General features: G+C 39.6%; 1 protein-coding gene across 1 annotated transcript in view; it reads left to right on the top strand.

Moving 5' to 3' along the window:
* LOC105539021 (cytosolic carboxypeptidase 4-like) overlaps window positions 1-12,637 on the top strand; it is a 454,095-nt gene that overhangs the window by 317,508 nt on the left and 123,950 nt on the right. The window contains 1 exon segment of the mRNA XM_011979129.1: window positions 11,829-11,960. Coding sequence (XP_011834519.1) covers window positions 11,829-11,960 — 132 coding nt within the window.

The raw sequence follows: 12,637 nt of genomic DNA, 5'->3' as shown, positions 1-12,637 counted from the left end.
GTAACAAACAAACAGAGCCAAATCATGAATGAACTTCCATTCACAATTGCTTCAAAGAGAATAAAATACCTAGGAATCCAACTCACAAGGGATGTAAAGGAGAACTACAAACCACTGCTCAGTGAAATAAAAGAGGACACAAACAAATGGAAGAACATACCATGCTCATATATGGGATGAATCAATATTGTGAAAATGGCCATACTGCCCAAGGTAATTTATAGATTCAATGCCACTCCCATCAAGCTACCAATGACTTTCTTCACAGAATCGGAAAAAAACTACTTTAAACTTCATGTGGAACCAAAAAAGACCCTGCATTGCCAAGACAATCCTAAGCCAAAAGAACAAAGCTGGAGGCATCACGCTACCTGACCCCATTTTCTTTAACCCAGGTTTTTCTGTCTCTTTTGTTTGTTAGAGAGTCCAGATGTTAGATACAGACACAGCAAAGTTTGATATATTTATACATTGGAATATCATTCAGTAACCAAAATCAGAACCAAACGAAAAAAAATGAACTATGATATAGTCAATAACATGAGTGGATCTCATAAACATTATATCGAGTGAAAGAAGCTAGACACTAAAGACTACATACTCTATAAGCGTCTATTTATGTAAAGTATAAGATCAGTAAAAGTAATTTATGAGGACATAAATTGAACAGTGGTTGCCTCTGAGGAAGAGCATTGAATAACAGGGGCTGGGAGGGAACTTTATAGGTTAGTGGAGATGTTCAATATCACGATCAGAGCCAGTTACACAAAAACTCATTGAACTATATATTCAGGATCTGTGTTTTTCACTCTAGGTACACATTTACCTAAATACAGAAAACTAAAAATAAAGCAAAGCTACAGAGATTTAAAATGCAATAAGGAGACAAAGGGGGCTCCCCTAAATGAAGCTGACTAGCATACAGACATGTGGGTCAAGGAAAACAGTTTCCCCAGGACAGAGCAGAAAGGTTGTAGAAGAAGGTCTGTTTAGAAGTCAGAAAAATCAAGCCAGAGGCAAGGCATATAAGCAAAGAAGCCCAAAGAAGCAGACAAGCTCTACAATCAGCTAGCAGAAGGCACTGAACCAACTCCCCTTTGTGGAGCTCCCCCTAAAAGCCAAGAGGCTCATGACCAAGGGGGCACATGAGGACAGTGGGGGACATCCTTGGAAGTGGAAGAAAGCTCTTAGGCTACTACAGCAAGCTCCTGGAGAGGCAGGTGGACAGCATCTATTGAGCTGCCATGTTGCAGCTGGCCTGGCCCCTGTGCTGTTCAAGTAATTGGGGCTTTGGAATTAGGAGTGGGATCGATTCCTATCCTCTTGGCTCTCACTATGTGAGTGCATTTTGGTAAAGGGATTTCAGTGCTCTTTGAAGAGCGCATTGATTTCTGTTTATAACTCACACAAACTGGGCTGCATTCTGCCAGAGGACAGGGTGGGCATATTTTGCTTTTGTCTTTCTCTGGGGCCCAATGGAATAGAATTTTTAGCTACTTAAATGATTTTTCTTGTTTTATTTTGTCCCTCTGGCATATGTTTTGGGTTAATCAGCTTTTTTAAAAAGAAGCGCAAAAGGGGAGGAAAATAAGGATGGCATATTAATTTGTATAACCCTTGTCGCCAAGGGCCTCAAGATATTTTATACACATGGTTTGTTTTATTTCCACTTCATTCCTTAGCAGTAGCATAAGAACAAGTGTTATTTTTGCTTATTTTCATGACTCATGTTAAGGTACCACATCTAGAATTTCTCTTTTTTTGTTTTTTTATTTTTTGCATTTGAGAATATGGTAGGAAAAGAACAAACACTCCTGTTCCATAGTCAGGAAGAGAGACAGAATACCCATAAAGGTCCTGAATTAAAAATATTTCAGTTTCATTCCATATTCTTTTATTTGGAATTGTTCCCATGCTATCAGAATAAAGATTTAAAAAGTCTTCTTTACCATACCAGAAACCAAGTTTTGTGTATATTTTTACTGATACAAATAATTTACATTTAATTGCTTCAGTTTCTTGATAAATTTTAGTGAAAAGCAAAGGGCATTTTTTCTCTTGCTGTCAACAGTGTCTTCAATGTAGTTTCGGTGTAACACAAGAGCTGAAAATCTGGGATATTCTTTTTTTTTTTTTTTTTTTTTTTGAGATGGAGTCTTGCTCTGTCACTTGGCTGGAGTGCAGTGGCGCGATCGCAGTTCACTGCAACCTCTGCCTCCCATGTTCAAGCAATTCTCCTGCCTCAGCTTCCTGAGTAGCTGGGACTACAGGCGCGCACCACCACACCCAGCTAATTTTTGTATTTTTTAGTAGTAACAGGGTTGCACCATGTTGGCCAGGATGGTCTCTATCTCTTGACCTCATGATCTGCTCGCCTCGGCCTACCAAAGTGCTGGGGTTACAGGCGTGAGCCACTGTACCTGGCCAAAAATCTGGGATATTCTTAGAGGAAGGACAAGTCAGGATTTTCAAAGAAGTCTAAACAAATTTTTTATGTTTTATTTGTTGTGGGATGGAATAAAGTGAGGAGATGGAGGGGAGGGGAAAATAGGAGGGTAACTGCTTGGATCATGTTCCTCATTAGCCTTTGTGAAGGTACCTCTGCCCAGAGCTGATGGAAATGGGGGAAAGCAAGAAACACATGCAGACAGGGCCAGAAGGACTAGTTTTGCCTTTAGGCTGCTCTCTGTGAAGGCCAGAAGTGAAAACAGAGGCTTCCAATGAAGACACGGAAGAGACTTGTGCATGTCTGAGGAAAACTAATCTGGTAAACACAGCAAGGTAGCAATGATCATGGCCAAGGGCGTTGGACATAGGGCTTAAAGTTCTCATCCCAGACAGTGAGGGTTGCCCAGAGCAAAGCACGGTCCATCCTTTGGGGTCAAGGCAATCAACAGTTCTCAGTTAGGAAAGCGAATCAGAAATAGAGGCAAAAACCAAGGCAAACCAGGACTGAGTAGGCGTGGTGCTAGGTCAGTATTCAGTCCCCAGCCTACCCCAAGGGTTTACCCAGACAACATAGAAGCCCTGTTATAGGTCAAAAAGACTAGTCTGAATCCCGCATTATGGTGAAGGCAGAGGTCCCAATAATCTGCTGTGATTGAGCTTGGTACACCAAATAGATTAACGCTTTTGCCTTGAGAACTTCAATACCTGCAACTGAGAGAGAGAGATGGCAAAGGCCTCTCAGGCTGATAGATTGCAGGGATTGTATAGAAAGGTGACATCCAGAGTGCTGCTTCTCTCCCTTCAACGTCTGAAACTGGGGAAAGGGAATAGATTTAACTCCTGAGGAATCTGCCAGGAACTCACTGCATAAGTGCCTTCTCAGGGCGATAGGCTTACCGCTCATGGAGGGAGGGCTGGCCAGAGATAGAGAGTGGAAAAACGCAAGAGCAAGACCACTCACTCTCAAATACGCTAATGGAGGGTTTTGTTATATTGTTCTTCATCACTGATCCATCAAATGCTTTAAATGTTTTGTTTGGAAAGCTTTTAGAACCATGCTGATTAGAGTTTAAGATATCACACATCACTTTCTAACGGGTAGCCACAGGCAAGTTGCTTAACCTCCTCTAACTTTAGAAGAAATTGAACCTCATCTCTATATTTGGATAATATCCTCCTTTTAGGACTTCTTATACTGATTATAGAGGAGTGTAAAATCTCAGCATGGTGACTGGCACATATCTGGCATTCAAAGAAATAATAGACATTAAAATCAGTACTTATCAGAAGGGCATTAGATGCAAAACAAAGCCACATATTAGGTTGTATGTTTTTGGGTTGATTTACAGGAGCTCTTTCAATGTAACTGAAATGTTTTGGAAAGAAGAACATTATAATACATGACACTGAGATAAGATGGCCAAAAACCTCCCCCAGTGTAAAGGGTCCCACTCTGGGCAGTCTCATGAACAGTTGGTTATTGATACATTCTGTTGAGTTTAATGGGAAATTTTTCTCCCGTAAGTGACCATTGGAGGGGGCCAAGACTGACCTGTAAGTAAAGACTGCTTTTCTAAGGCCATATAGAAACTTTGGCCCATAATGGCCCAATTTAAGTGAAAGTCTCAGTCTTTCACTTTGGGAAAGGAAACAGAGCATAAAATCCCCTTTCAGGTGGTTGTAGGAATAAATTTTGCACGTGACTACTGTGGTTAACCTCAGCTAAGACTGGATGTTGCTGATGACTCAGATGAAGCACTTACTAAGGAGAGAGTATGGCTATCAATAATAAGACTGGGAAATGTGGTCTTGCAAATTGGCCTCTTGGAAGGTAGCTGAACATGTCACCAATATCATTTCCCTCATAGAGATGTTAACTCCATTTAGGAACTTGGGCTGAATGCCATCTGCACAATATTGTGCACAAGCTGGAACCTCCAGGGCTTTAGTGAGCCTCAGTTGGTTTAATTGGACACATTGCTGTTTTGGGTTTCCATCATATTCTTCAGAATATATCTCCTCTAGGCTTCAGCCTTGCCTTCATTTTCCTGTGGCAATGGTATAAATAATGCAAATGTCTTGATACTGGGAAGTAGGAATGAGACCCAGATGTCAGGAATGGAAAACACAGCAGCTTACATTGGCAAAGCAGAGCAGTAAACACAATCAGGAATAGGTGAGCCCTGGGGTAAAGGGGAATGGCTAAGGCAGAGGTGTTTGAAAGGGAGAGGGTAACCTCTTGAACAAGGGGGACCTATTAACTTGTAGAGGAACCAGAATGGGACCAAGGAAGAAGGAGATGAGGAATGCATGTGAGGAGTATGGCAATCTGGTCCTCATCAACTTCTTTGCTGAGCAAGAAATCATGGAACTCATGTTTGCATTAACTAAATTAACCTTGCAATTTAGCTCAGACAAGAATGCTTTGGAAAAGGTCCTAGAGAGGTGCATAATCTAATCCATACCATATACTTTCCTGATGAAGAAACTGAGACACAGAGAGGGGAATTGGTTTAGCCAAAGGCCAAAAGTTCAAAACTAAACACTGCAGCTCAAAGGAAACTAGATGAAACTATACCAAGTCTTCAATTCTGCATTTCTTCCTATGTTGCTTGCCTTTGGGAAAAAGCACAATCATTGCCTATTTACTTAATCTGGAAATCTGGAGTTATTCCTAACCTCTTCCGCTCTTAGCCTCTAAATCCATGTAGTCTCCAACTCCTGTAGATTTGACTTCTTTACTCTCACAAAACTTCTTTTCTTTATATACTTATGTCTGGTACCTTAAGCTAGGCCCTTCTCATCTCACTTGCCTTGTCTCAGTCCCTCCCATCTTAACACTTCTGTTCTAATGATCTGATCATCTTGCTCCTTCTTGCTTAAATAGTTTAAAGCCTCCTTCACCACTTTCAAGAAAATGTCTCAACATCCTAGAATGATGTACAAGTGCCTTAATGATCTGACCACAGCCCACTGCTATAGATACCTAATTTATTCTCCTTTCACTCTCCCCTCTTATTCCTAATTATTGTAATACCTCAGATCCATGGATCCTTCTCGCTCTTTTGTCATTTGCTTGGATAGTTCTCACTCAGTAAGGTTCATCTTATGAATAACTTCCCTTGAGAATCCCAGAAGCATCACATAGCACACTTCCAAGGTGCTGCTCCCTTGGAGTGCAATGTGAATGTTGCCCGCTAGAAGTGTGCAACTGTTCATATTGGGTTCCCAGAGAACACTGCTTATCTCTACTTCAGCTCTTCTCTCATGGTAATACAATTACCTATTGGCTTGTGGTATAATATAAACAAATCAGCTTCTAGACGAGGTAATATAGAAATGAAAAGTGTTTTAAAACGTTGCCTCTGGGTTAGGGCAAACTGGGGCTCCAATATTTATTCACGTAATAACAATACAAACTTGGGCAAGTTACTTATTTTATCTGAAATTCAGTGTTCTCGGCTGCAAAATGGGCATAATAATAGCACCTACTTCATCATGGGATAATCTAGATTAAGTTTTTAGCATGCTATTTAGAGTCTTCAATAAATTAACTATTGTTGCTATTATTATTGTTATGGAGAGCAGTGCTGTGTTATATTAAAATTTTAACTTCTCCTGTTACATAGCAGGTACCCAGCAAACAGTTGTTGAATCAATTGATCAATAACAAGATAGGGCTATTGAGGCTGGGAGCGGTGGCTCACGCTTGTAATCCTAGCACTTTGGGATGCTGAGGTGGGAAGACTGACTGAGCTCAGGAGTTTGAGACCAGCCTGAGCAACATGGCAAAACCCTGTCTCACTTAAAATACAAAAAATCAGCTGAGCATGGTGGCAGGCGCCTGTAGTCCCGGCTACTCAGGAGGCTGAGCCACGAGAATTGCTTGAACCTGGGAGGCAGAGGTTGCAGTGAGCTGAGATTGGGTCATTGCACTCCAGTCTGAGTGAGACTCTGTCTTAAAAAAAAAAAAAAAAAAAAAAAAAAGAGCTATTTATTAACCTGTAAATATTGTATTGGGAACAGTTTCTGCTTACCTATTAAAGAATTTTGCTGAAAAGAAGTCTAAGTATGAAATCTTACGGTAGAAAAGAAAAAAACTTCCTCAACTTAAATAACTTGATAATTGCCTTGTAATTGCACCCTGTAATTTGGAGAAACACATGTTTCTTAGAATTAACAGGCGTTTATTTTTAGGGATATCATTTGAGCAATAAGCAGAACAATGTCTCTTTCTCCTTCACTCTGAATCTTCTGTGGCTACTAGAACTCACAGGGCTTAACCGTGTTCATTCCTGCAGGTGAATAGCTCTATAACTTGTCATTTACTTCCTCTTTCAGAGTCTATAAGGATCAGGGAGGAAGAAAAGCTATTTTCTCCAGTTGAATTTAGCATTTAAGGAGTACTTGTCACCAAGGAGCCATAGCTTCTGGCTTTATTGAGAAGTCTGTTGCTAAGACACAGTTTTAATTTGTTTGCACACTTTTCATAAGAATGGTGAGTGTTTATTCACAGAGAGAAACTGAGATGTAAGAGTCAAAAGTTGGTGGAAAATTAATGATTGTAGAGGATTAAACCGCAAACAATTATTTTATTTATTCCTTTCGACTAGAGGCTTTCAAAGTAAGGTCCTGGGACCGGGGCATCAGCATCACCTGGAAACTTGATAGAAATGCAAATTCTTGGGCTCTACCCAGACGTATTTGAATCACAGAATTGCCAGCGTGTGGCTCAGCAGTCTGGTTTAACAAGACCTCCAGGTTATTCTGATGTATATTAATATTTCAGACCCATCCTGGGCAATATAGGAAGATCCTGTCTCTACAAAAATATTTTAAAAATTAGTCAGGTATGGTGTCACTGGCCTGTAGTCCTAGCTACTTGGGAGGCTGAGGCAGGAGGATAACTTGAGTCCAGGATTTCGAAGGTTGCAGTAGGCCATGATTGCACCACTGCACTCTCAGCCTGGATGGAAGAGTGAGACTATGTCTCAAAAAAAAAAAAAAAAAAAAAAAAAAAAGAGATAGAGAGAGAGAGACCCAGTCCTCTAAACTCTAGAATAGGACATCATGCAGGCCTCCACATATCAATAGCACTAGCAACTGAGGAGACTAGCTTTCCCCTGCTGGAAAATTCTGTAAAAACATCACTTGGAACAGATGCCTCTAGAGAGGGAGCCCATTTTTTTCAAGATCCACAACAACTACCTCATGTTGCCTCCTGATCTCCTAACTAGAATCAAGTATCAGCATGATCCTAGAAGATAAGTACATGCTGTTACCCAAAAAGAAATAGCTTGCACACAAAAGAATTACAAGATTTGATAATATATGTCATTAGAAACCTGGGCAACATGTGTAGGAGTATTCTAATAAGGGCAGAAATTCACTAGATTTGTCTGACTTCATGCAATCTAGAGATTCTAAATTTAATTTGTTAGCTTGAGCAGCCGGAAATGGATCTAATAGCTTAATTGGTTGGTTGAATGAATGTTGTGCTCAACAATAGTCTATGTTTAGTAAGGTCAAGATTCCAGAGCTTTGCTGGCATAATGTAGGGGAGAGTATGCAAAGTCTCTAGGAGATAGAAATGTATACTGAGTTTATCCTGTCTGTGAGAGGGCTCAGAAGACACTCCCTCCATGAAGCAATGAGGAATACATTAGTGTCTTCATCCTTGACAAACTCTGCAGTTGTTCTCCTTTGAAAGCCAGGTTTGTAGGGAATGCCACCATTTAGATTTTTTTTTTTTTTTTTTTTTTTTTGAGACAGAGTTTTGCTTTTTTTACCCAGGCTGGAGTGCAATGGCACGATCTCAGCTCACTGCAACCTCTACCTCCCAGGTTCAAGTGATTCTCCTGCCTCAGCCTCCTGAGTAGCTGGGATTACAGGCACTTGCCACCACGCCTGGCCAATTTTTTGTATTTTTAGTAGAGACGGGTTTTCACCATGTTGGCCAGACTGGTCTCAAAATCCTGGCCTCAGGTGATCCACGTGGCTCGGCTTCCCAAAGTGCTGGGATTTACAGGAGTGAGCCACTGTGCCCGGCGAGATGGGGGTCTTTGATTTCATGGAGATTATGCAATCCCAGAGTACAGAGGCCAAGTGGTAACACTTAACCACCAAAGACAGGAGGGACACATCAACCATCGTATCTCTTTTTATCCCAGATAATTCTTCTTGTTCTGATGTCTATTTTATCTGATAATTAATATAGCTACTCTAGCATTCTTTTGTTTTGTATTTGCATAGTATATTTTACATCCTTTTACTTTCAACCTATCTGTGTCTTAAAATGAACTTTGTGTGGGCAGAATATATTTGATCTTTCTTATTTATCCAATCTGATACTCTGTACCTTTTAATTAGTGTGTTTTGACCATTTACAATAAGTAAGATTATTGATATGTTTGGGTTGAAATCTACCATTTTGCTGTTTTCTGTTTTTTCATGTGTTCTTAGAGGTTCCTATCTTTTCTGCTTTCTCTTTTATTCATTGAGCATTTTTATGATCCCAATATACATCCACATTTGAATTATTATTTATGCCCCTTAAAAGTAATTTAGTGTTTGCCCTATTGTTTACAGTATCTATCTTTAATTAATTAGAGTTTACCTTGAGATAACATACCACTTCATCTCTACTACAAGGACTTTATAACAGTATATGACCATTTATTTTTCTCACGTTTTATAATATGATTGTGATACATTTACTTTTATATATGCTATAAACATGCACTGTATTGCTACTTTTTTTTTAGACTGTCAGTTGTGTTTTAGAGAAATTAAGGTCAAGAAAAAAAGAAAAATATTTTCTTTTACTGTCATGTGTTTCATTTCCATTCTTTTAATGTTTTGATTCAAAGAGACTACGATTTTTTGAGACCAAAATGATCTTTGGACCCCAAACTTCTACATCAGGAATTGGAGCAGTTAGCAGTTTTGCCTTCAAGTGGGTCATATTGTCCAATGCCCTTTTCATGCATGGCCAAGAAAGATACAGGAAAAATAAGTACCTCCCAAGGAAAGAGTAAATATTTGTAGAAAAAATAATACTCTACAGCTACTGACAGGGAGCAGAACCAGGGTCTAATCAACCAACTAGCCCTACCCAAAGGATGCAGGCATTTCACAATGCCTGGATGACAGCATTACAGAATTGTTATGAACCAGTGACTGCTATACCCATCTTATTCATCACCTTTGAAACATGAGTGTTACTGGGGATATTGTTTCCTCATTCAACCATTGTAGGTAGATGAACAGAAAACAGATGACTTGCCTTTTTGTTCACGGATAAGGAGAAGGCATGCACAGGATATAGAAACTATAACGGAATTTGGGCTGAGACTGATACTGTGATGGAATGGGCTCTTTAGGGGTATCTTCCTTGGGGAATAGGTAAATATATTTTGTATGTGGAAGGGAGGGAAACAAATATTTAGACTAGGAGAAGAGATTATTCTAATGCTTAGCTTTTGTTGTATAACAAACCACAGCAAAACTTAGTGGCTTAAACAAAAGCTATGCATCATGATTCCTCTGCTCTGAGCCATGTTGGATAGGACTAGATAGTCTAAGATAAATTCATTCACATACCTGGCGGTTGGCTTGACATGTCAGCTGGGTCAATCGGGATGACTTTGCAGAGATTCTCATCATCCAGCAGCCCAGCGTATGTTTACTCACATGACTGTTGATGCAAGGTTCCTGGGAACAGCAAGATAGCAAACCCCTTACTATGCCTCAGCTTGCATCGTATTTGCTCACTGTTATTGACCAAAAGATGCTACATGGCTGTATTAGTCTGTTCTTAGGCTGCTAATAAAGACATATGTGAGACTAGGAGTTTATAAAGGGAAGAGGTTTAATTGGCTCACAGTTCCACATGACTGGGGAGGCCTCATATTTGTGGGGGAGGGCAAATGAGGGGCCAAGTCACATCTTACATGGCAGCAGGCAAGACAGTGAATACAGGGGAATTCCCCTTTATAAAACTATCAGGTCTCATAATACTTATTCACTATCAGGAGAACAGAATGGGAAAGACCTGCCCCCATGATTTAATTGCCTCCGCCTGGACCTGCTCTTGACATGTGGAAATTATTATAATTCAAGGTGAGATCTGAGTGGGAACACAGCCAAACCATATCAACGGCTAAGCACATATTCAAGAGGGGAAGAAAATGTACTTCACCTATTGATGAAGATGGAATGTAGTCTATTGCAAACAGTCATGCATGCAAGAATAAAAAAAAAGTTGTGGTCATTTTTTAGATTTTATTATTTTTCTCCATTATTAGCATCTCTCCTTATAACAAGATTTTGCAACACTGCACTTGTCATATGATTTGTGGAACCTCCCTGTAAGAGGAATGTACTTTCCCATACCACTGATAAAATTGGTTACATGACTTTCTTTGATCAGTGTACTGTAAGCAGATATGATGTTTGCTGCACTTCAGTAGAAGCTTTAATGGCCATTACCCGATTCTACCTTTGACCATTTTTCTCCTCTACCACAAGAATAGCATATTTCAAATTAGGGCTTTTTTAGCCTGGATCCTAGAATGAAGAAAACATACAAAGCAGAGTCATAGCTGATCTCTAGTATGAATGAAAAGTAATCCTTTGTTTGATAAGCCCTTTGTGTTTTGATGGTCATTCTTTACCACGTTGGAACCTAGAGAAAAATTAGGGTGATTGATTAGCTTCTGTTTTAGTATATTTCACCGATTCCTTTTAGATGGATCTTTCCTTTTGATTTATATTTTAATTTTTTTTAACCTTCAAGTTCAGGGGTATGAGTACAGATTTGTTGCATAGGTAAACTTGTGTCATGGAGCTTTGTTGTACAGACTATTTCCTCCCCCAGATATTAAGCCTAGTACCCATTAGTTATTTTTCCTGATCCTCTCCCTCCTCCCACTCTCCACCCTCTGAAATGCCCCAACATGTTTTTCTCCTCCATGTGTCCATGTGTTCTCATCAAATTGTTTAAAATGCTCATAGATATCTTAAAATGCCCTTGTTCCTATTTTCTTTTCCAGGTTTGCCCATGCCTCCTACTCAGTCACAAGTAAATTTATCAAAAGAGCTATACATGACTTGTGTTTCTTCATATTCTGTTCACTCCTAAGACCCTTACAGTCTACATTCTCCCCTGATAACTCCATCAATACAATCAATACCACTCTTGCCAAAGACATCAATGATCCCCACATGGCTGGTTCTGCTAACTCAACAGCATCTGTCTGAGAAAGTTGACATTTTAAACTTTCTTTGAGCAATGAAACATTAGTAGATATGATTTAAGCGGATTTAAGAAACCAATGACCTGACCTTGTTTTATTTTCTCCTTTGTTGGGCTATTGTAGGTTTTCTGTGACTTCCATGGCCACTCCCAAAAGAAGAATGTGTTCCTTTATGGCTGTAGCATCAAGGAAACCTTGTGGCAAGCAGCATGCACTGTAGGCACATCTACTATCCTAGAGGATGTCAACTACAGGGTAAGCCGCTGTAGGGAATGACACCAGATATGCTGTGTCCATATTCTTTATTCTTACCTTTAAGACCATGCCCCACTCATTTGTTAAGTTTTTTTTTTTTTTTTTTTTTGGTAAATAAGCATTTTGATTATTTTAACCATAGGGTTGTAATACAAGCAGGCTGGAGGCATGTGTAACCTCTCCTAATTTTTGTTGAATTATGACTTACTTCCTCGTTGCTTTGCCTCTGTTTTCTATATGGTTTGATATTGTATAAAAGGCATGAGAACTACAGACAAAAGAACTCATCTTAATGCCTGACTTGGCAATTATTCAATTATTAACTGTGTGATTATAAGGTCATTAACATTACCTCACTGAACCACCCTTCTCCCATCTGTAAAATGAGGATAGTAAAAATACTGCCTCTCTTACATAGCTTATGGAAGGAACAGAATGATACTGAATACAAAAGGACTTCAAATAAATAGGAAGGGATGAACAAACATAAGCCATTAAACCATCCATATTTCTCTGCCTGAGCATTCTATAAAAAACAGAGCAGTAATCCGCTGACCCTAATTCTATTTTACCTTAGTTTTAGTGATTAGAGCTCAACTGTTCCTCCATGAAACCACATAGGAAATTAGGGAGGGGTAAAGAAAAGAGTACATCTTTCCATCAGGATATAGGCAACA

The sequence above is a fragment of the Mandrillus leucophaeus genome, unplaced genomic scaffold (assembly GCF_000951045.1).
Source record: "Mandrillus leucophaeus isolate KB7577 unplaced genomic scaffold, Mleu.le_1.0 Scaffold1037, whole genome shotgun sequence".
Taxonomy (NCBI): domain Eukaryota; kingdom Metazoa; phylum Chordata; class Mammalia; order Primates; family Cercopithecidae; genus Mandrillus; species Mandrillus leucophaeus.
The sequence above is the reverse complement of the archived record's forward strand: the minus strand, read 5'-3'. Positions and strand labels throughout refer to the sequence as shown.